The following is a 25,143-nucleotide window of genomic DNA, read 5'->3' as shown; positions in this document are numbered from 1 at the left end:
GGTGGCGCGGCACAGGCTGGCGCGGCACAGGCTGGCGCAGGGCGTGCGTCGCCGTCGCGGCCGGCAGAGGGATTCTGGGTAACGGCCCCAGCCGGCTGGGGCGGCTGGCTCCGCGCAGTAGGTTCAGCTCACGCCAAGTCTGTTGGCAGTGGGGATTGTAGGGCCGGGGGCAGCCGGACATGGAGCAGCCGTGGCCGCCGCCAGGACCTTGGAGCCTCCCTCGGGCAGAAGGTGAGGCTGAGGAAGAGAGTGACTTGGACGTGTCCCCCGGTTCTCCTCGCTACCCGCAGCTGCCGGGAGGCGGCACCCAGGTGAGAAGGGGCCCGTGTTCTGCCGGGGGATGGGGAGGAGCCGTCACCAGGCCCCCAGAGCCCTCTGTCTCTGCGACCCTCTTCTGTGCCCTGTTCTGAGCCCCCACCTCCCCCTTCCCCCGCCCCCGACTCCCGACCCCCAACCTCGGGCGTCGGGAGCCTGAAGCCATCCCATCACTTTGTAGCATCTACTGAGGTCTTCGAAGAGGGGCTGGCCATATAGCCCCAACCTTCACCTCCACGCACACCTTTCACCTTGGCTAATTCCTCACTCTTGGAAGAAGTTTCTCCCCTCCACCCCTCTTCTGATGGCACCCAGATTTGGGACAGCTCACTCTATAACATTGACCCTTTGTCCTCTTGTGCCTGCTCTTATCCGAGCACTTTATTCTTTTGAAGGCACTGATATTTGTGCACAGTTGATGGGAATAGTGAATGGTTGTATTTCAGTAATTCACTGAGCTCCTGACATAAAGATTTCAGAGCCAGTTTATTTCACTGATTTTTGACATCTGAGCAAATTCTGTAAACCTTGCTATTGATGCTGGCGTAAATCTCGCCCATTCGCGTGACCATTTTCCCCTTACGTTTCTGATTTTAGTTTTGCTTCACACCATTCTTCAGTAAAAATATATAGGCACACGTTTGCCTTTTCCTTCAGACTTCTTCCTCAGATTCCTGCCGCTGCTTGTGGTTTTCAGCCCAGCCTTCTTTCCTCTGAAACTTATCCAAATGTGATATACTGCCACTTAGGATTTTCTTGGTCCTATCTTAGGGAGTGCTTAGGTACTCATATCACTTTGTCCCGGTTTTTCTCCTAACCTGAGTGTTTTCGAAGTATATTTCAGGATCACGGACTAAACACTAATATGTTCAGTGAAATGGATTATAGGTATTTGCCTTCTAGGCTTCTTGCAAAATGGGGCCCCCCAGGGCTTAACTGAATTAAAACAGTTTTTCTCTAGACTCATCTTGCTAGCTGTTAATGAAAATGAGTGATTTAAATTGTTTGCCAATAAGTGTAGGGTCATCGATCCTATGCCCAGCTCACAGGGTTGGTTGGCTGCACAGAGAAAAATGCTGTTTCATAACCACAGACTGTACTTCGGCCAGCCAGTCACTGGGAAAGTACAAGACATTTTTTTAGGAGGACAGAATGAGAGTTGATAGGTTGGTAGTCACCCACTAATTATGGATCACTGGTGTCATCTTTATATACAAAATGTGTTATATAAGCACATAATGAATGTGTTACAGAGATAGAAAAAGAATGAACAGCAGCTGCCATTGTCAGTTTTGAAGGAGTATAGAGAGGATGGAAAGGTCTCAAGAATTTCACTGTATTGTGGTTGAATCTAAAGAGTAACCTAAGAGAAACTGAATTTTAAAAATAGCTGTATATTAACTTATAAGCTTATTTAGCTGAAAGGAATTTTAGAAATGATTAGGCTTAAATCCTACATTAGAAGTGATTTCCCTGAGGCCATGTAGCTAGGCAGTGGCAGAATTAAAACTAGAATCCACTTCTGACACCTAGTACAGTGTTTTTTCCCACCTACTGTACTGCCCATCCTGTGATGTAATGTAAAATTTTATTTGGCTGAAACTAACTTTGAATGGTACTAAGATTTGCAAAATGATTTCTAATCCTAAGTTAGTTCATGTGTTTATAACAAACCTACTTACTTGTCTTGCTGGATTTAAGTTTTAGAACTTAAGTTTTTCTTTTGGAATATTTGGAAAGAATAAAATATTTAATTCAGTTTATAAACATTTTATAATCTTTATAAAAACAGCCTTGGTGTAATTTTACCAAATATAGGGAACCTAGCTATATTAATGTCGTATGTGATGTATAGTTCTGAGATCCAATTAAATGCAGTTTGGAACTTAGAGATCCTGTTTGGGAATTTTTTTTAATGTAAAGTTACATTAGTAGACCTTAATGCTAACAGTTCCTTTTTCAGATCTTTGTTTATTAAAATATAATCAATCATCTCAATACATGTGGGATAGTTTACTCAAATGCCCAAACATAGTCTGTGTAGTCTGTGCAGAAGAATATAAACATAAATCATTTTTAGGATTTAGAAATAAGATTTCTATGTTTGATTTGAGAGGTGATTTGAGAATTTGCTCCCGCATAATTTGACAATGCAAGATATTTCCATTTGTCCTTACCTTTCTTAGTATTTCCTTGTCTTTTCTTACAAAATAAATTTTATAGCTTCATTTTTCTCCTCTTCCTAGTGCCTTCTTAAGCATAGCTAGTCTGCAGTTATTCTTAACCCTATTCTAAGGTAGCAAAAAGTAAAAATAAATACCTTACTTGGTTAGTTAGGACCAAGTGGTATCTGGGCTCCAACCCTGCTAAACAAGTAAAACATCTGAATAGCAAGTGTCCACATTCCCTCCAATAGAAATCTAAGTTTGCCTGAAGACTTAGCTAAAAAAGGAGCCTTGCATGCTACTTGCCTTAGAATTCCTTACCACCACTAGTCTGTTCCAAGAAGTCAAGAGTTGTTTATTCATCTAAGATTTATTGCATTCTAGCCCCTCAAGAAGCTGATAGCTAAACAAATAAGCACAGTATTGTGTGAAAACACCACTGTAGAAATATGCATAACTTGGGTGGAGAGGGACAGGGTAAGAGGGAAGGGACATGATGCTGGGATCTGGGATGGAGATAGGAGGTTTAGGGATGGGGGAGTTGCCACATTGAATGGGGTGGGGGGGTGGGAAGGGGATGTAAAGAGTAAGCAAACAAGTAGAAGAGTGACTAGGACTGAGTCTAGAGAGATAATAGGAAGTGAGATCATGAGGGACCATGCCATGCCACAGATTTTGCGCTTTATCCCAAGACTCTAACAATGAGTAAAATTATCATATTTGTTTCTTGGAGAAATCACTCCAAGTCTAGAAGAGTACAGAATGGCTTGAAATGAGAAAGGCTGTATTTATATAATTAAAGTGTGAGATTACAAGGGCTTGAATAGCGATGCAGATAAGGGACTAGATTGGAGTAAAATTATTCTGAATACCTAGTTTGAAATTGATCTACATTTTGGCTAAGAAATCATAAAGAATGTGCCTTTAGCTTTTGTTTGATAGAACTGAGGAATATAAGGAATTAAACATCTGTCACGATGCTTTACACGTGGTGGTTCAATAAATGTTAAAAGTGGGCTTCCCTGGTGGTACAGTGGTTAAGAATCCACCTGCCAGTGCAGGGGACACAGGTTCGATCCCTGGTTCGGGAAGATCCCACATGCCACGGAGCAACTAAGCCTGTGTGCCCAGAGCCCATGCTCTGCAATAAGAGAAGCCACCGCAATGAGAAGCCCGCGCACCACAACAAACAGTAGCCCCCGCTCACCGCAACTAGAGAAAGCCTGCACACAGCAACGAAGACCCAATGCAGCCAAAAATAAATAAATAAAATAAGTTTATTTAAAAATTTTTTTAAAATAAATGTTAAAACTAATTACTGTTGCTTCTTAGTAGAACAGAGTCACCACCTAATGAAACTTAGAAGCTTTTGCACAGCAAAGGAAACCACAAACAAGACAAAAAGACAACCCTCAGAATGGGAGAAAATATTTGCAAATGAAGCAACTGACAAAGGATTAATCTCCAAAATTTACAAGCTGCTCATGCAGCTCAATATCAAAAAAACAAACAACCCAATCCAAAAATGGGCAGAAGACCTAAATAGACGTTTCTCCAAAGAAGATATACAGATTGCCAACAAACACATGAAAGAATGCTCAACATCATTAATCATTAGAGAAATGCAAATCAAAACTACAATGAGATATCATCTCACACTGGTCAGAATGGCCATCATCAAAAAATCTACAAACAATAAATGCTGGAGGGTGTGGAGAAAAGGGAACCCTCTTTCACTGTTGGTGGGAATGTAAATTGATACAGCCACTATGGAGAACAGTATGGAGGTTCCTTAAAAAACTAAAAATAGAATTACCATACGACCAACCAATCCCACTACTGGGCGTATACCCTGAGAAAACCATAATTCAAAAAGAGTCATGTACCAAAATGTTCATTGCAGCTCTATTTACAATAGCCAGGACATGGAAGCAACCTAAGCGTCCATCAGCAGATGAATGGATAAAGAAGATGTGGCACATATATACAATGGAATATTACTCAGCCATAAAAAGAAATGAAAATGAGGTATTTGTAGTGAGGTGGATGGACCTAGAGTCTGTCGTACAGAGTGAAGTAAGTCAGAAAGAGAAGAACAAATACCGTATGCTAACACATATATATGGAATCTTAAAAAAAAAAAAGTCATGAAGAACCTAGGGGCAAGATGGGAATAAAGACGCAGACCTACTAGAGAATGGACTTGAGGATATGGGGAGGGGGAAGGGTAAGCTGGGACCAAGTGAGAGAGTGGCATGGACATATATACACTACCAAACGTAAAATAGATAGCTAGTGGGAAGCAGCCGCATAGCACAGGGAGATCAGCTCAGTGCTTTGTGACCACCTAGAGGGGTGGGATAGGGAGGGTGGGAGGGAGGGAGATGCAAGTGGGAAGAGACATGGGGACATATGTATATGTATAACTGATTCACTTTGTTATAAAGCAGAAACTAACACACCATTGTAAAGCAATTATACTCCAGTAAAGATGTTAAAAAAAAAAAGTCACCAGGGTGGACCAGTGACTTTTTTTTTTTAAACAACTTTGTCTGTTTTGATTAGGATTAAGTTAAAGGTTATCTATCTGATGTAGTCAGTTTTAAATAGAAATTTCCAATAATAACAACTCAGATTACCAAGGATTGGGATAATACAGAAAGAAAATAGAAACCAAGAAGTGATTACTTCTAAATAAAAGGTTCTTTGAGTGAAGAACTTGCAAAGCAAAACTCTATAAAGGTCTGCTTTTCAGCATGTTGAGTGATAAGATGATGAACTAGATTTAAGCTTTTGTTCTCGTTATTCTGTTTCAGGATTATGAAGACTATAAATCAAATGTTTGTTGAGGCCCCACTGTATGCAGGACACTGTGCTAGTTGCCAGGCTTTTTGTTGCTGTTAGTTGTCAGGGGAGAGGCACAAATTAACAAAGAAGCTTAGAGTCTGGTTGATGAAACAAGGTCTATAATATAAAACTCTTAACTGCAAACACAGAAGGCTGGATACCTCTGTACCAAAAACATTGTACAGAAATCCTTGACTAATAGAAATTTGAACTGTGCTACATAAACATACCTGTTCTGTTGCCTTCTTCATTTCTTAAAAATACTGTTTTGTTTTGTTTTTTAATCCAGATGTATAGCCATGGAATCGAAATGGCTTGCCAAAAGCAGAAAGAGTTTGTGAAGAGCTCTGTGGCGTGCAAATGGAATCTCGCTGAAGCTCAGCAGAAACTTGGTAGCTTAGCACTGCATAACTCTGAGTCCTTGGATCAGGAACATGCCAAAGCACAAACAGCAGTATCAGAACTGAGGCAACGGGAAGAAGAATGGCGGCAGAAAGAAGAGGCTCTAGTACAAAGAGAGAGAATGTGTATGTGGAACATGGATGCCATTAGCAAGGATGTTTTTAATAAGGTACTCTCTTTTATTGGACCATAATGAAAGAAGGAAAGACTGAAGTGTTTGTACAAACCAGTTGTGCATATCTTAACAAAGCAACAGAATCCTGTAAACAGTATTCAATGTTGACAGTTTAGGAAAAGTGATTGTTACAGAAATGTGTTATCCCCAGTAGTGTCTAATGTGGGTAGTCCTTAATCCAGTTATATGGCTACAGCATAGCACACTGAATATAAGCATGGGTTCTGGAGTCAGACTGCCTCAAATCTCAACTTTGTCACAGGCTGGCTTTGTGACCTTGGGCAAGTCACTTCTCTAAGGCTCAGTTTCATCAACTATAAAGAGTGGGTATGAAAACTAAATAAGGTAACATCTTAAAAGCAGATAGCATGGGGCCTGGTATGTGGTAAAGCTCAGATGTTACCAGTGCTTTCTGATGTTGCTATGCTTATCAGCTTGCTTTCAATTTTGTAACACTAATGTACAGTTACTGGTTTTATCAAATAAAACAAAGTCTCTCACTGTTATTTACCAGTATGTGTTTAGTAAACCTCAGATAGTAATCTGGTCTTAGTGTTACAAGCATTATTGCTGAAAGGAGTAGTAAAATACTTATGCCACGTTAGTAGTTTATTAAGAGCAGTCTTCTGTTTCTCACTGGATTACATACATAGGCCTTATTCTTTGACTTTTGTATCTGAAAAAGAAGTGGGCAATGAAATAAAGTCATTTTCATCTAATGTCTAAAGTAGTACTCTTTCTATTTGTACTAAACTTAATTCTCAAGACTCAGGTATGGACGGCTCATTCTTGTCTAAGTCCGCATTCAGTTTATCTTTAACCGTCATTATTCTCTAGACGTAGTGTGTAACACTACTTGTTTCTGCTCTGGCATCCACTCAACACTCCCCCCCCCCCCAAGCACCTTTAATTTCCTTCCCCTGGACTAGGTCTAGTCCTGCTACAGCAATAAGTAATACACACAGGTAAATGTCTAGTACCACTAGCCCTATCAGTACTTCTTTCTTTAATGGAGATAAATTGTAAGAGTACAACATGCTTCTTGTAAAAAACAAAAACATAAACCTGTAAAGTAGAATTGAAAGACTTCCTTCATTTCCATTTCCCAGAGATGCCCACTGTTAACAATGAGTCATATCTTTCTAGACTTTTTCTGTGATTGTACTAATTTATATTTATATATTTTTCTTTCCCCTCAACAGAATAATTCTTTAACTGAATGATTCACTATCTCTGTATATATTGTTCTAAGGGATGTATCATCTTAAGTATTACTTTATTTCTGGTTTGCATTTATACCCCAAAACTATTTAAAATAATTTTTTTATTCCAGAGGGAATTGTCAAAACAATGTTTCTTTGTTTATAAAGTTAATGTCTCTTCTGTTAACACAGTGGTCACAAAGAAAATATTTTTGTCTCTTCTTTTAATTGTTTTTTTTTAAAGTTGGATCTAACATAGCCTACATTTATACCACAAATTAATTAGGACTATCTTTATGTTCCAGTCATTTGCTCAAAATCGTACATTGATTTTGTCTGGGAGCTTGAGACTTGAGAGGACTGGTCTAGATCTGCGCTGTCCAACTTGATAGCCACTAGCCACGTGTGCTATTGAGCACTTGAAATGTGGCTAGTCCGAATTGAGATGTGCTGTAAGTGTAAAATACATGCCAGATTCCGATGGCTTAGTACCAAAAAAAGTAAAATATTCCATTAATAATTTTTTTGTGTTGCTTACATGTTGAAATGATAATATGTTAGATATGTTGGGTTAAATAGATATGTTATTAATTTCATCTGTTTCTTTTGCTTTTTAATGTGGCTGATAGGAAACTTTAAATTACATTTGTGGCTTGGATTATATTTCTATTGGACAGTGCTGGTCTAGATGGAGAATATATAAAGGAAAAAAATGCTTTTATTTTGAAATATATAAACTTGTGTGTTTCCTGATTGTAAACTGGCAGAGAGCTAGCTTCCAATTTTCATTTTTGGCAGTGATGATCTCAAGGTTTAAACGTGATCACATAATGTTCTGAGAAATTGTTCTGCCAGTTTTTCTGGCCAGATAAAAACTTCATCTTCGTCTGTTTTATGACTTATTTAACTGAAAAGAAGCACTTCCTTAATAGAAATTTGTACTTGATTTCAGAATCAAACTGTTTAGCCTCTCCTAAGAAAAGTTTACAGCAAAGGTCTGTTTTAGGTTTATGTCTTACCAAAATTTTGTTGTAAATATACTCTATATGCTTTGAATTTCTGAGTTTGTTTCCAGCAAGAACTCCAAAGATTACAGTAGAGTTACAAATATTTAATGGAAATGAATAATGCAAAACATAAATTACGCATGTAAAGGATCTTTCTATACCTGCCTTTGACAGGGAAATTCAGCTTTACAGAAAGGTTAATTCATTTGTTTTTCTGTGTTGATTTCTAAAATAATTGTTTAATTTTCTACATATATCTCACTTTAAATAAGACTAATGAAAATTCATTACAAGAAAATTTTAATTTTTAATAGAGTTTTACAGATGAATTTAATGATATAATATGAGTTTACTACATCACCTTTTTATAGTGTCTATAAGAACGATTGCTAGGCATTCAATAACTGAGAAAGAAAATCCAATTAGAATATAAAATCTGATTTTAACTTCAAAATTTTTTTCTTAGAGTTTTATTAATCAAGATAAAAGAGAAGAAACAGAAGATGAAGATAAATCAAAATCATTTATGCAGAAACATGAGCAGAAAATCAGACATTTTGGTAAGTCTACTACTTGAGTTTCCTTCTTTTGTAATGTTTGGTATCATAAATATGTGTACAAAAGGTGGATTTATAAAATGGGGACCAAAAAGAAGACAAGTGACAAACTCCAGTTGCATAGCTGCTTCTGGCACAGTTGTATAGCTCTTGTTTTAGACTTTTTTTTGGTCGTAAAAAAATAGAGTGACAGAGTAAACTGAATTGTGAAGAGAAGCAAAATTCAATCTATTATTATATAATCCTACCCTCTAAAACATGGTCTTCTTTACACCTAGACTCTTTCCATTTCCCAACTAGTCTTTGCTTTTGTCTTTTTTCATCTTTGCTTCCTTTGTATCTGATTATTTTATGGTTGTAAGATTAGCATTCATTTTTTTCAGGTTTTGGATATGACGCTATACAATTTATGCAGATCCTTCAACTGTTATTCAGATAAATAATAAGTAATAGAATATAATTTATAATAAATAATAAGTAATAGAAATACATATACAAAGAACTGAAAAATAGTTTTCTTTATTGGGGAAAAGCAGTGGGATGGGGGTTGATTTAAGTGAAGGCTTCCCAGAGGAGATAACATCTGAGTTAGATTGTAAGGAACATGTAAGAGTTCTCCATGTAGATAAGGGAGGCAAGGCAACAGCATGTCCAAAGGCAGAGTCGGGAAACAGTATGCTATGTTCTAAGAATTATAAGCAGTGACAGTACTGCTGGAGTGAAAATGCTACTGGGAAGTATATATGTGTCAATTTAGTAAACATAGTTTTTATTTGGAGTATGTTAATAAGCTTTTTAAATGACATTTTGAGACCTTTTTCCTATTGGTGTTTCTCTCCCAAAGTGTTTAGAATTTCATTCATCCTTATGTCAGTACAACGGATACTACTTTAGATTTTTTTCCTTTTTTTGCAGTTTATTCATAGAATTATTTCATAAAGTTTATTCATAAAATTTATTAATTTTTCTCATACTTTTTATATATTTATTTATTTTTAAATAATTTTATTTATTTTTGGCTATGTTGGGTCTTCATTGCTGCACACGGGCTTTCTCTAGTTGTGGCGAGCGGGGGCTATTCTTCGTTGCGGTGTGCGGGCTTCTCATTGCAGTGGCTTCTCTTGTTGAGGAGCATGGGCTCTAGGCGCACAGTCTTCAGTAGTTGTGGCTCGCGGGCTCTAGAGCACAGGCTCAGTAGTTGTGGCACACGGGTTTAGTTGCTCCATGGCATGTGGGATCTTCCTGGACTAGGGCTTGAACCTGTGTCCCCTGCATTGGCAGGCAGATTCTTAACCACTGCACCACCAGGGAAGCCCTCATACTTTTTATTTTTAAAAAGTGAAATAAGTTATGTATTCTGTTTAATTCAAGAATAGTGTCTGAAGAAGTAAGCAAAGTTTATTTTTGCAAATATTATCATTCCAGTATTATTTATAATAGAAAAAATGGATATACAGTCATCCCTTGGGTAGATATTAAAATCTTTAAATAAGCGGAGCCCTGAATTATAAGAATAAAAAGCAAAAATTTTGTGAATGAATCTTAGTTGTGATAATGTGAGTTGCAGCTCCCACCTACAGTCCTTACTTCCCAGGCCTGCGTGTTCTGTAGGAAAAGGAGTACCATGTACTGATTACTCTTTCAGAGCATAATGCATCTGGTAGAATAGCATACCTCAAGGTGCTTTCACACAGCTCTCATTCTGTAGGCTGGTTGCTTTGGAACCATGGGAAACCTAGTGCATGTAAAATAGTTCCCTCACTTTTGCTATAAACTGAGTGCTGTGGTCAGAAGGAATTTTATTTGGGAAAATATCCCTACCTCACTAGGTGTAGTAACCCACCTGGCACTATAATTATGTGGGTCTTCAATAAAACATTTCACTATTCTATAAAACCTACTGCTTCTGTGTAGTAATGTTCATAAGACCAGTGAATTTCATGAGCCTGTTGTCTTCATTTCTTTTGCTGTAAATTGAGTTTTGGGGTCAAGAAATAATGTGGTATGGGGAACATCTCATTGAGTAAGACCACAGATGCATTACTGGTAGAAGCATGGCAAAGAGGGAGGGCAATACCAGATCTCAAATGGTCTTGTTCAAGTGAGGAACCACTGGTCCCTCCAAAATGAAACGGGACCAAGATTATCAACCTATTACTTGATGGTTGGCTGGTCCTTCCAGCTTGATGGTTGGCTGGCCTCTCCAATATTGAGGTTTCAGCACTGGTTTCTGCTACTGGTAAATTAGGTATTCAGTGGCTAACCTGGAATACCCTTGATGAAGAGATCCCATGCTGTTGAATCTCTGCATAATCTCAAATCTACCACCGTGACTCCTTAGTTTATAAAATATTGTACAAACAATCAGATGGTGGGGAAATATGTGACTAATAAACAGTTTTGCCATTGCATGAGTGGGCTTCCGTGTCTCATCCTGTAATGCTAACCAGTGCCTTACTGTCTTCAAAGCCAACCAGACCTGATAGCCATTCCCAGATTCACATTGTGCCTGTTTCTTAGTGGAAATACACTTGACTTTTCACTTTGGGCAAGATATCCTACTTGCCGCAGCCCATTGGATCCCCAGAAATGTTACTAAGGTAGTAGGCTCCCAAAATTTTCCTGTGTTTTTATTTCCCACTTTCTGGCATGTTTGTTTGTATTGTACCGAGACAAATGGGATACCTGCTCCTTCTTGCTCACCAAGTTCCATCAGAGTGCAGTAGACCAGTTTGCAGTCATGTGGGATGATGAGATAGTCAAAGTCTCTGGGGACTAAATTATGGCACAGAGTTGACGGAGAGACCTGAGGCAAGACAGTGAAAGTTTAATATTGTCCCACCTGGGTGGAAGCAAATGTTTCTGGAGTTTTGGGCTTGTAATAAAGGAAAAAAAGGCATTTGTCAGAATAATGACTACATTGATATAATCCTTTGAAGTAAACACATTTGGAATAGCAGCTGTGATTAGGGCTTCTAGCTGGAGGCTTTCCAAACTTGGTTTGCATTCCAGACTCGTGGAAGACTCTGCCTAGAACATGGGAGGTTGTGAAGGGCTGCAAAGGCTTGACACCATATTTCTTTGTGGTCTCATGCGTACTTATATTCTTCAGACTTCCTCCTAACTTTCCCTTATGGTATTTTTTGATATTTTTTGACTGTCTTTCTTATATTGCTTTTATTACCCCTTGTAATTAGATGGAATTTACCATCTAATGATTAATGGTACAACCATGTCATGGAATATTGTGAAGTATTGATTTTTTCCCCCATATTTATGTTTACTTATTAATTATTAATTTAGTTAATTCATGTTTTATAAATATAAAATACCAATTTAGAAATAAAGTCTGTTTTCTTTTAAACTTCACAGAACAGTTTTCTTCAAAGTCATATGCATCTTTGACATCACTGTCTTTACGATGATCAGAGCTGATTTTTGATGATCTAACACAGTTTTTCATGGCACATCATCTGTTCACGTCCAACCAAAGTTAGCTGTGATTCAGCATGTTTTTGAATCTGTGTAGGATGTTGCCACTGGAGATTTTGTTAAAAGCTGTAAATATTTGCATAGATACTATGTTAGAATCAGTTGTGCTGTAGGTGGATATTCAGTCTCTTCAATGTAATCACTTATATATTGCTTTTCAAAAACAAATCAGTATCCTATTTTTGAAAAACATTTAATAAAAGTACTCTTAGAACAGAATGTGAAGTGAAATGAGTAGGAAATTAATATGTATGATATGATTCTAATTTTGTTTCTCTAAAAGTCATTAAAAAATAAGCCAGAGGGAAATACATCAGAACATTAACATTGATTATCTCTTGTAAGCATTGCAGGTGGTTTATTTTCTGGATTTTTCAAATTCTTCACAATGAAAATACTTTATTTTTAGAATCTGAAAAAGAAATATTTTTAAAGGGTTTATCCTAAGAATTCAAGGATGGCTTAACATTAGAAGACTCATTAATGTGATTCACCATATTAACAGATTGCAATAGCATAACCACAGGACTTAGTGATAAGTTTGATGTGGGAGGAATGGAAATGTCAGAAAAATCTCTGAAATGCCTGATTGGGTTACATGGAACCTAGGAAGCAATGTAGATGGTCAGGGAGAGAAGAATGGGTTTGGTTTCAATAAGATGAGTTTATGTGCAGGCATGTAGGTAGAAATAGCTGTCTGGTGGTAGGTGATTGGGAATACAGGAGATCTGGAGCTCAGGATATATTGAAAAATAGGTCATATATCATTCATTAAGAAATTCACAACCTAGTTGGGAGGTTTTTGGTACATTGAGAAATTAAAATACTTAGTATAATTCAAAGGATTGAAATCTATCATTCTATCAGGATAATGCAAAAAGGAGAGGGAAATAAATAATGATGTGTATTTGGGGACCATTTTAGGAATCAGGTGGAATATTGAGAGCTAAAGGGTGGATTGGGATTTACATGTTCACCAGAAAAAAATATATGGGCAAAGATACATAATTAAAATATTTTAATTTGTCAAAGTAAGGTTTTTCAAGCATTCAGAGAAGTTGATTGGCTAGTTTAAATGACTAGATTATCCTTAACCAAAAGGTTAGCTTAATATTTGATGGATGAATGAATGAATTGTTCATATTGTGTTAATAATACCTAGTATTTATCAAGTGTTTACTTTCTGTCAGGTACTGTTTTAAGTGCTTTATATGTATTAACTTCTTTAGTCCTCACAAAAATCCTATGAGTTAGATGCTATTTTTAGCCCTCTTTTTTTTTTTTTTTTAAGAAATTTATTTTATTTATTTATTTATTTATGGCTGTGTTGGGTCTTCGTTTCTGTGCGAGGGCTTTCTCTAGTTGCGGCAAGCAGGGGCCACTCTTCATCGTGGTGCGCGGGCCTCTCACTCTCGCGGCCTCTCTTGTTGCGGAGCACAGGCTCCAGACGCGCAGGCTCAGTAGTTGTGGCTCACGGGCACAGTCGCTCCGCAGCATGTGGGATCTTCCCAGACCAGGCCTCGAACCCGTGTCCCCTGCATTAGCAGGCAGATTCTCAACCACTGCGCCACCAGGGAAGCCTTTAGCCCTCTTTTACACATGGGGAAATGTAGGCATAGAGGTATAATAGAACTTGCCCAAGGTGTGGTAAGGCCAATACTTGAACCTAGGCAGTTTAGTCCTAGAGTCATCATGCTAGATTGTGTTACTCTCCATTTGATTTTAAGTTTCTTTATAAATTCCAAAGTAATATGTGTAATTTCAGGTATGTTCTGTTCCACTAAGCCATTGATTCTCTTGATATCTTTTGTTCATAAAATTCCACACTCTTCCCACAGAGGTCTAATGGACTACCTGTAACGTAACTTCTCAATTTCATAATAATTTAGTATGCATTTTTGAAATCAAGTATTGACAATTATTTTTCAGGTAAAGAAAAGCTATGGTCATCCTCAAGTGTTAATTTTGTCTCAGTTATTAAGTAGATAGTTTAAAACCTTTAGCGTTTAGTGACACCCTTCTTCATGGCCCCTACAAGTGTCACTAACCCTTTCGTATATTATCTTTCCTGCAAAAGAAACCAGAATGGATAGGAATTTGGTGCCTGAGTAAGTCACAGTGCTGCCCATGGAGAAGCAGTGATCTCTCTGAATGGTTGATAGAGTTGAAAATATTCCCTCTTCAGAAGTGTAACAAAGCTAAGGCAAAATTGCTTTATAGGATTTATTTTATGGCTTCAGGTATAAGAAATAGGATTATGCTTTCTTTAGATCTGACCCACAGAAATTATTAATTAGATTCTTTAACTATATTATTTGAGAAGTAGTTTAAAGTAACTTAAATAATCATTGTTTCTCAGAATTTAAAATGACCTAGTCACTGTATCCAAAGTGTTGGGGAAATAACTCTATAAAGCTTGTAAAACTCTTTATGAAAAATGCTAAAATGCTTTTTTCCAGTTTTTTAAATGAGGAAAAAATCATTATTTTTAATTAATTTCCATGTGTTGCTGTGTATTTCTCAGTAAGACATTTGTCCTCAGTTTTGTTTTTACTTGTGTTCTGATGTGGAACTTCAGAAGTTCATTTTGTGTCTAGAGGAAAGATTTATTGCCAAACTATTGAGATAGCCTTATAAAATTACCATGATGACTCAATAACTTTCTTGGTTGGATGAGTCTAAATAAAGCTCAACACTTTGCTGGTTCTGTTAATTATTTGGGTGGTAACAACTTTTTGACCAAATTTCTTAATTAATTTGGGTAAAGATGACAGTACACCTTTAGTAGTATTTGGACTGGTTTGGTATTTTGAAGCAAAATGGCAGCTATTTTCAAATATGCTTAACTAATTTTAAAAAGATTTTGTTTTCTATGTATAAACAGTCATCATGACTAAATGGTTAACATGACTAAAATGGTTAAAGTATATTTACTATTATAACACTTACTGGATTGGTTTCCCATGCTGTTGACATTTTACCATATCATCTTAGACATATTTTAATAAATTAGAAGAAATGTAGTTTTTCTGAATCTTTTATTAAGTCTTTGTTTGCTCAGTGTAGTTTCTTGAGGTTTTGCTTTCTTATGCATCTAACAGAAAAATTTGTATTCTCTGAATAAATAATATTGAATCTCCTGAAATTATCTGTACTTACTTTAGCCTAGAATGACCAGCAGTCTCTATTTGCCTGGGACTTCGGGCATTCCCCAGATGTAGAACTTACGGCTTTAAACCAATCACCCTACTTTAGCCTGACATTATTTGAAATAAAGTTTGCTATGAATTTTGAAAGCTATTCCCTATATGCTGGGTATTGCTTTATTATCGCTCTTCATTTGCTCTTTTACCATAACATACTGCTATAGTAATGTGAGTTGTCTTTAAAGAGAATCATTTTAAAATACCATTTCTTTGCTTACAAGAGGAAAGTATTTGACATTCATGGTTTAATTCTTTTTTTTACAGGTATGTTAAGTCGATGGGATGATAGTCAGAGATTTTTGTCTGACCATCCATACCTTGTATGTGAAGAAACTGCTAAATATCTTATTTTATGGTGTTTTCATCTAGAAGCTGAACAGGTATCATGTGAAACTTGAATTTCTGGGAACCTTAGTGGAATTCTGATTTACTTTTTTGTTTTGTTTTTTCCATTACTTTAAATGAAAGTAGGAAGGTCATTAAATGAAATTATAATTTTGTTTTGTTTTGTTTTCACATCTACTTGAGCTTACTGTTGGATTTTTTTTTAGTTATTTCAGTTAGCATAGGGAAACTTGTTTCCAATGTGCTTTCCCTGCCTCCCTGCCCCCTCACCTCTCTTGTTCCCATGTATTTGATACTATAAACCTTTTTCTTTTTTAACCTATTTAAAAAAAATCATATTTTAAAAATCCAAATAGTAATCACAATATTAAATATATTTCTTATAATTTTAATCTGTTACTTTCAGAAAGGGGCTCTGATGGAACAAATAGCACATCAAGCAGTTGTAATGCAGTTTATTATGGAAATGGCCAAAAACTGTAATGTGGATCCAAGAGGATGTTTTCGCTTATTTTTCCAGAAAGCCAAAGTAAGTAGCTATTTGGTATTGTTAAATGGGAAGGTTAGGTTTTAGCTGAGACCTCTTTTGTCCATACACATCAATGGAAGCCATCCAACCAGGATGCCACAGGCTAAATTCTGTAGGTTTTATAAGGAAAAGAAAAATTATATTGCTGTTTTCATGCTAATATAGATTTAAAGGAACTATATAAGAAGCTATACTATACAGCATGTATGTGAAATTGAGAGCCATTCACATGAATGTATGTATTCAGGAAAATTAGAGGAATGGTTAAAAAAAAAACCTGTAGTATACAGAATATTATGCAGCCATCAAAATTATATTTATGAAAAATTTTTAATCTGAGAAAATGGTTTGCTATAAAGTCAAAAGAAGTGATACATGTTTACATATACAGGATGATGTCAGCTATATTAAAGAAAAATAGGTATGTCTAGAAAGATTAAATCACATTTCACACTCACTAAATTTACTAATTTAAATTATTACTATAATTTAAAAGTTGTACAAGAAGTAGAGCAGTAAGAATTCACATGCACTGACTGTAGGAGTATAAATTGGTATAACCACTTTGTAAAATTTTCTTGTAAAGTTGAATAAGACAAGTGCTTACAGCCAGAAATTCTCCTAGGTATATACCCTAGAGAAAAATGTCTCAGTGTGTGGTCCAGGGACACTTGAGGGTTTTCAAGACCCTTTCCATTAGTCCTGAGGCAAAACTATTTTCATAATAATACTAAGATGTTATTTGCCATTTTCACTCTCATTCTCTCATCAGTGTACAGCATAGATTGATACAGAAGCAGATGTGTGAATACAGCTATCTTCTGTTAAGCCAGACTTCTCACTAAATTGTTTGTTTTGGAAATATAGTTTTTTTAAAAAAAATGTTATAAATGTTAACATGTAATGAGTTTGTTATTATATTTCAGTTAATATTTAATTCCTGTTTTAATTTCTAACACATAAGTATTGATAGATATAGCCCACGTAAACAGGAACTCTTTAGGTTCCTCAGTAATTTTCAAGAGTATGAGGGAGTCCTGCAACTATAAAGTTTGAGAACTGCTGCCCTAGAGACACTCATGTATGTGCTTAATAGAATTGTTCATAATAGCAAAAAGTCTGGGAACAACCCAAATGTCTGTTAACAGTAGAATGAATAAATTGTGGTATATTCATTTGGTAATATACTAATCAGCATTGGCATGGATAAAAGACAAGAAAGCAAAAAAAACAAGTCTCAGAATGATATATCTGGTATCATTTTTAAAATTTTATATTTCTTATAAAGTTCAAAAACAAGGAGAACTAAATATATTGTTGACGGATACATAAATTTTAAGCAGTAAAACTGAAGAGGCAAAGGAGTGATTAGGACAAGTTACAATAATGGTAACCTCAGAGAGAGATGGAATGCTCTTTGAAACTCATCTCTAAGATACTAGTAATGATCTATTTCCTAATTTTTGTGGGTACATAGTGGGATTTTTGCCCAATAAATTGTACATAAATATTTTACATGCTCTTTTTTGCATATATGATACATTTTAGCATACACAGTTAGAAGTTAGAAGGAAATATACCAAAAGTTTAATTTTGATTATACTTGGGTGGTAGAATTATAAGTGATTTCCATTTTCTTTTTCATATACTACAGTGAACATATTTCCTTTTGTAAATAGAGAAAAACATTGTATTTTTAAAATAAAAAAAAATTAGTGTGGCAGTAGTTCTACCTTCTACTTCTACTGTTAAAATAGGAAATTTTCCCAAAACAGTAGTTTTAATGAGTAAACAATTTTTTTTTAAATAAACTTATTTATTTATTTATTTATTTTTGGCTGCGTTGGGTCTTCATCACTGCGCGCGGGCTTTCTCTAGTCGCAGTGAGCGGGGGCTACTCTTCGTTGCAATGTGCAGGCTTCTCATTGCGGTGGCTTCTCTTGTTGCAGAGCACGGGCTCTAGGTGCACAGGCTTCAGTAGTTGCAGCACACAGGCTCAGTAGTTGTGGCTCGCGGGCTCTAGAGCGCAGGCTCAGTAGTTGTGGCAGCCGGGCTTAGTCGCTCCACGGCATGTGGGATCTTCCCAGACCAGGGCTCGAACCCGTGTCCCCTGCATTGGCTGGCAGATTCTTAACCACTACACCACCAGGGAAGCCGTTAATGAGTAAACAATTGAGTTGGTATTTTAGTTAGGCTTCTGATGACTACTCTAAATTTTCACTTGACACATAGGCATTAAAAAAAAAAATCATACTTTCTTTTTCATCTTACATTAGTGGATATGTTTGAACTAGTGCTTAGTAAGATAATGGAACATAGTCAAACTATATGTATTCTTCAACAAAATAGAACTGAACAGCTCTGCTGTCTTAGATCTTAACACTGTGTTCTTAATAATTTTTTTAAAATTAAGGAATAACTTTCATGAGGTGCTTGCTTTGTGCCAGGTATTATTCTAGGCACTTTACATGGATTAACTCATTAAATCATCATAACATTTTATAAGGATTTTTATTTCTTTTTTACAAATGAGGAAATTAGCATAGAGAAACTGAGCAAGTGACCCATAGGTTGCTTAATAAAACAAAAATCAATCAAGTCTCTCTAGATCTAAATCCCTAGGCCTTAGGCATGAAGTAAGGTCAGCAGTTGTGTCACTTGATTCCTTTAACGGTTTGCTACATAACCATTTCAGAAGGATTACTTTTGGATATGAAGGCTAACATTGCATGTGTCTACACGAGTACCGTATATTGACTAAAGTGAAATGGTATAATATAATTAAGGGAAATGATTCCTAAATTCTTAAAAAGATAGAATGGCAGCACAGAACATTGTCTGCATTATTTATATAGATATTGATGCTAGTAACTAATCCATAGGTTTTAATCCAGTTATACAACGTAAACTACAGTAAAGAAAAAAACCGCACTGCAGACGAATGGGCCCATTGATATTCAGGAATGAGACTTCGACAAAATCTCTTCCACCACTTGAACTTAAATTCTATGATATATTGTGTAGGATGTGCTCTGTGTCATTTTTTAATCTGCAAAGGAAACGTTTATAATTGGAGGCTACTGCCAAAAGGATGTTTTGCATTAAGAATTTTGCTTATATTATATACATCTTGGGAGAGAATTCCCTTCCCTCAACATAACTCATCGTACTTTTTTCTTTCCATAATCTTGAAAAGAAGGTACTTCCTTAACTAAAACACTAAGATATTTTCATAACGAAGTTGAATGTTGAGTTTAATTGGTTTTCATGGCTTTTGCAAATAGGGATTTTAGGGTCAGAGAATTACGAATAACAGGTAATAGTGTTCCCTCATTAATTGGTAGAGAATTAGAAGGTTTAAAGAATATCCCTTGGCTGTTGCTTGGCAGTGGGAAGAGGAGAGGAGAACGTGAGAGGTTAAATAAGGACTATTTTGGATCCTGTCAAGAATATAGATAAATCAAGAGAAATACAGAGGAAGCCTACCCTCTTTCATTTTATTAGTGTGTATGTGTAAAGAAGGGTTGTTTCTTATTAGTTTGTTTTATTTTGCTGAAGCAGAGGTAAATGGAACAAACCAATCATTAATATTCATATAAAACAGGCAGTTTTTAGAAATCTGACAGAGATCTTGGTGGCTTCTACATTTAAATTATTCACCTCATCTTTACTTCTTCGACTTCAGGCCTAATATATGCTTGCTAGAGTTTACTGTGTGGTCTGGAAGTCTTGAAAAACACAGTCTTCATTTTTTGTGTTTTCTAGGCAGAGGAAGAAGGTTATTTTGAAGCATTCAAAAATGAACTTGAAGCTTTCAAGTCAAGAGTAAGACTTTATTCTCAATCACCAAGTTTCCAACCTATGACAGTTCAGAATAATGTTCCCCATTCTGGTGTTGGATCTATAGGTTTATTAGAATCCTTACCACAGGTAAGTTGGAAAAGTAAATATTTATTTTATAAATGTATTAGTTCACATAATTTTTGTTCTTTTGGACTTCTCTTCTTATACATTATATATGTGTGGTCATTTTAAATATTCTTGCCTCAAAAGATAACTCTGAGTTTCATCTCATGCCATGTTTGGCATTAAATCTTGTTCATCTCTTAGGTATTTAGAGAGATACCAAATTCCACTCCTTTAAATACAGAAGATGAGGACCACCTAAGCATTCTTAAGGGCAAGTGTTACCTATTGATCATCTCAATCATAAACTTCTCAAGATGGCTCCTGAGGAACATCTCATTCTAAGTAGAACTATACTGTTAAGAATTTATTGAGATGAATTAGCTTCAAAGCATATGTCCAAGTAGCAACCACGGTGATCTGTTGCATGAGTTTAGTAGTATTATCTTTTTGAATGTTGGTGTTGCCTACCAGATGTAACATTTTACTACAAATTAACGTAACTTATGCTAAGCTGTTCTTTATGGTAATATTGGCCAACTCCTTGAGCCCCTTGGAAATCTGCTATTAGAATAAGATAAAACCATGTCACTAGTGTGAAAGAATTTATGTCAAAGAGGAGGTTGGACCACTGGTCTGCCTGATTCTACTTAGGATTACAATTTTAAGTTATTAAAAGTTACTGCCCATTTTGGTTCTAGTAGCATTTAAATTGAACCAGTCATCTCTCATTTTCTCATTTTCAGGCCCTAAGATTTTAGGAACAGCTTTAGCCAGTTTAGCCTGTTGCCTACACAGTGAAAGGGAAGTCTCACTCAAAAGGCAATGTGAGGAGAGCCCTGTATTTATTTTTAAATCTCAGAGTGGTAGAAATTGAGATTTTCAATATCTTGACCTTATGTATCTATAATTTCACTATTCTGGTTATATGTATTGTAGGCCAAAGGGACAATTTAAGGAAAGCAATTGATCATATTCAACTCAGCCAAAAATATTATTTTCAAGGATAGAAATAATTAAGGTCTGATTTTTAAATAATTAGTAATGTTAACCCTTAGTTAGACATGTAAGCAATATTCCTTCTCAATTTGTCCTACACATTACCTCTTAATGCTGTTTAAATAAAATGATAATTTTCTCTTCAGTTCCGTGAGAAATAGCCCATAGGGACGCAGTCTTTCCAAAGGAATTTTATGACTAAGTCTCTGTAAGTTCAACATATAAACCTCCTAAAACTAAGGTGTTACATAATGAATGCAGAGGAAAAAAGACTTTTGAAGGATGTTGTTGATTCTAAATGTAAGAGGGAAAGGATAAGATTTCAGCTAGATCCATAGAAGCACTGTTACTTGAGAGAAGGATAAGATGATAGATAGGATAAGATGAGAGACAACCTGAGGGACTAAGTTGTCAACTGAGAGGAGATTTGGAAGAAGAGCTTACCATAACAACATCCCATTTTTATTATATCAGTTTATAAATTGCAAAACACTTTTACATGGTGTCTCATTTAATCTTCTCAAAAACCCTGTGACACATTTTCATTCATTTTATGGGTGAATAAACTGAAGCTCCTGGAGGTTAAGTAATTTACCTGAAGTCAATACAGTAAGTGATGGAGCTAATATGCTAATCCTGGATTTCTGTTCTACTCCATTGCTCATTCATTCTCCTACATCAGGGGTCCTCAACTCCCGGGCCGTTGACAGGTACCGGTCCATGGCCTGTTAGGAACCGGGCCGCACAGCAGGAGGTGAGTGGCGGGCAAGCGAAGCTTCATCTGCCGCTCCCTGTTGCTTGTATTACCGCCTGAACCATCCCCCCAACCCCGGGCCAGTGGAAAAATTGTCTTTCACAAAACCGGTCCCTGGTGCCAAAAAGGTTGGGGACCACTGACCTATATCATAGACTATTGTTGAATCATATGCTAGAAATAGGACAAGACACTCAGTTGTGTGCTCTTGGGAAGAACTGGTCTCTGGGACAAGAAATGTGTTGAGTATGTTACTAGATGAGAATATAGGGTAATCAGTGGAATTTAAGTGTACATTAGGTTAGGTATATGGATTGCTTTTTGTTTTTTTAAGTCTCCTCGTGATGATGTCTTCAGTTCTTAAGGAGGTGGGTAGATGAATTCTAGAGAATCTCTTTAGCCAGTTCTAATACTCAAAATTCTCCATGAAAATCTGGAGCCTAGTCTTAATAGAGAGTAATTGTAAGCTCTGTTCTGAAGGGCTTTGGAATTGGGCCTGGATGGTCAGAAAAGATCTTAGCACTCTGTTTCTTTGGAGAATGGGATAATGTAACAAGATTATTAATAATTTTTTATAAAACTTCAATTTGGATAACACTTTAGCTTTTAATCTTTTTTTAATTGACAACAGTCTTGTGAAATAAGCCAAATACCATTATCCTTAGCTTTGAGAGAACTAAACCAAGGCCTCTTGGACAGAGATATAAGTAACAGTTACCTTAGGCTTATCCTATATACTAGCGTTTAATGTTATTAAATTTTGATGAATTATTTTCTCTTTGAGGATGGCATTATACTAAGTGGAAGAGGCAGGGTTAGAACTGAGGTCCAAAGTTATTTTAGTGTTCCAGACCTCAGTCAATTATTTGTGCCACTTCCTTCATAAAAACCTGATTGAGAATAATCCAACTAAATTCTGGCTTACTTTTTGACTTTTACAATAAAAGAATCACAAAGTATTGTACTTTATTAAGGAGACCTTTTGAACACCCTGCCTCCCTTTGGTATGGGGAGGTTTAAGATATCTATGCCCTGTGTGGACTATTTTCCTCATTGATGTTTATTAAATAAAATAGATAAAAGTAGGTGATACATAATAAAACTCTAAGTACGAGCAGATATTCAGAACAACTGAGTAGACAAAACTGAATTCTTGGGGAAGAATTTCCTAAAGTCCTAGGTCCTAAGGGCTTATGTCTCTATTCATGATGCTTTAATAATAATGGGTTTATTTTTGCATTTATTGAATAAGGTTTTCTGTTCCTAGTTTTAGAAATGAACAAAGTAAAATATTTTTGAGTTCTTCTGTTTAAAAAATAAACAAAACCTGGGCTTCCCTGGTGGCGCAGTGGTTGGGAGTCTGCCTGCCAGTGCAGGGGACACGGGTTCGAGCCCTGGTCTGGGGGGATCCCATATGCCGTGGAGCAGCTGGGCCCGTGAGCCACAGTTGCTGAGCCTGCGCGTCTGGAGCCTGTGCTCCACAACAAGAGAGGCCGCAATGGTGAGGGGCCCGCGCACTGTGATGAAGAGTGGCCCCCGCTTCCCGCAGCTAGAGAGAGCCCGCGCGCAGAAACGAAGACCCAACTCAGCCATAAATAAATAAATAAATAAATAAAAATTGTATAACTTAAAAAAAAAATCAAAAAATAAAAAAAAATAAAAAATAAACAGGGGCTTCCCAGGTGGCGCAGTGGTTGAGAATCTGCCTGCTAATGCAGGGGACACGTGTTCGAGCCCTGGCCTGGGAAGATCCCACATGCCGCAGAGCGGCTGGGCCCGTGAGCCACAACTGCTGAGCCTGCGCGTCTGGAGCCTGTGCTCCGCAACGAGAGAGGCCGCGACGGTGAGAGGCCCGCGCATCGCGATGAAGAGTGGCCCCCGCTTGCCACAACTGGAGAAAGCCCTCGCACAGAAACGAAGACCTAACACAGCCAAAATCAATCAATCAATCAAACATACGCATCTGATTCAAGATCCTCATTAAAAAAAATAAATAAATAAATAAATAAATAAATAAACAAAACCTAAATTAAACTGTTCTTTTGTTTTCAACTTTTTAAATACGAGTCTACGTACCTTTCAAAAGATTAACAGTTTCTCACTTGGGTTTGTTTTAACCTTTGAGAAACCAAAATAGACTCTGAAGATAGCTATAATATTTACTTAGTAAATAGATTTTTTCCTTATTCAAGTGTTTTTATAATTTTAGTATTTACTGTTATAATTAGTAATCTTCATAATACATATAATACATTGCTGGCTTAAAGCCATGTTTATCTTTTAAATTATCAATAGCTATGTACATATAATCATACGGAAGATATAGTCTTATATGATTAAATAATTAAAATTATACAGTTTTGTTAAACAGGAAAAAGGTAGTGTTTATTACATTTCTATTTTTCGCATACATCATTCTCTCTTTATCACATCTCTTTGGATTAAGTGGTAATAATCTAATTTTTTTCTTTCTTTACCTTCTTGGGTTTCAACCCAAGTCTGACTTCAAAGTCCATCTTTTTTCCTGTTCTGCTATACTGCAGAGAAATAGAGAATGCAAAACTGAATATGCAACTGCATATACTGGCATAAAACTGATTATCATTCATTCATTCTTTTTTCTTTTCAGAATCCAGATTATCTTCAGTATTCTATCAATACAGCTCTCTGCAGTTTAAACTCAGTGGTACATAAAGATGATGATGAACCCAAAATGATGGACACTGTATAATTTGGTTAAGACTGCTGAAGCCAAGTGCTATTTTGCTACAAGAAAGGAAGAACTTGGCTATTTTCTTGACACTTTTATGGGTGCTGCACTTTATTTTTGTTCGGTTTTTGATGGGAGGGAATACAAAGAGTACTGAAACGTTTTGTAAAATTTCTTTTATGTGCTGCTAGGTTTTTTTGTTTTGTTTTTTTTTTGGAAGAGAGGAGTGGTACCATATGTTGCAAGAAGTCAAACTGGACTTTTTTTTGGTGGTTTTAGCTACTAAATTTGCCTTTAATCTTATTGTTCTCAATTTTGGAATCAAAGTATGAAAATCTGCACAAATGCAATGTTTACAAGAACTGGTTGATTCTAGGAGGCATCTGCTACAGTCTTTTTATATGGATATGTACATGTTCTACTCTACAAAAATGATTAAAGATAAAAATGTACTTGTATCCTATTGCTAATTTAGCTGTCAAATCTGGTGTTTCATCATATTAAAAGCAATAAATCAGTAGTTGATAATCTA

At 36.3% G+C, this 25,143-nt stretch overlaps 1 protein-coding gene across 1 annotated transcript; it reads left to right on the top strand.

Annotated features, from left to right (window-relative positions):
• Positions 1 to 3: 3 nt before the first annotated feature.
• Positions 4 to 25,143, top strand: CDC37L1 (cell division cycle 37 like 1, HSP90 cochaperone). Its single transcript, XM_007182211.3, has 7 exons — positions 4 to 311; positions 5,617 to 5,898; positions 8,580 to 8,673; positions 15,633 to 15,748; positions 16,120 to 16,242; positions 20,008 to 20,172; positions 24,531 to 25,143. The coding sequence occupies exons 1-7, from the start codon at positions 180 to 182 to the stop codon at positions 24,630 to 24,632; spliced, it is 1,014 nt and encodes a 337-aa protein (XP_007182273.1). The 5' UTR covers positions 4 to 179; the 3' UTR covers positions 24,633 to 25,143.

The sequence above is a fragment of the Balaenoptera acutorostrata genome, chromosome 6, assembly GCF_949987535.1.
Source record: "Balaenoptera acutorostrata chromosome 6, mBalAcu1.1, whole genome shotgun sequence".
In the NCBI taxonomy this organism is placed as follows: Eukaryota; Metazoa; Chordata; class Mammalia; order Artiodactyla; family Balaenopteridae; genus Balaenoptera; species Balaenoptera acutorostrata.
Note: the sequence above shows the minus strand (reverse complement) of the source record. Positions and strands in the feature narration are given on the sequence as shown.

What these genes read in the sequence shown, in the direction of transcription:
- CDC37L1 (XM_007182211.3), top strand. Translation starts at nt 180, where the DNA reads ATGGAGCAGCCGTGGCCGCCGCCAGGACCTTGGAGCCTCCCTCGGGCA. An exon ending in TGCCGGGAGGCGGCACCCAG is followed by an intron (nt 312 to 5,616) that starts GTGAGAAGGGGC and finishes TTTTTAATCCAG; the next exon opens with ATGTATAGCCATGGAATCGA. An exon ending in TTCATCTAGAAGCTGAACAG is followed by an intron (nt 15,749 to 16,119) that starts GTATCATGTGAA and finishes TGTTACTTTCAG; the next exon opens with AAAGGGGCTCTGATGGAACA.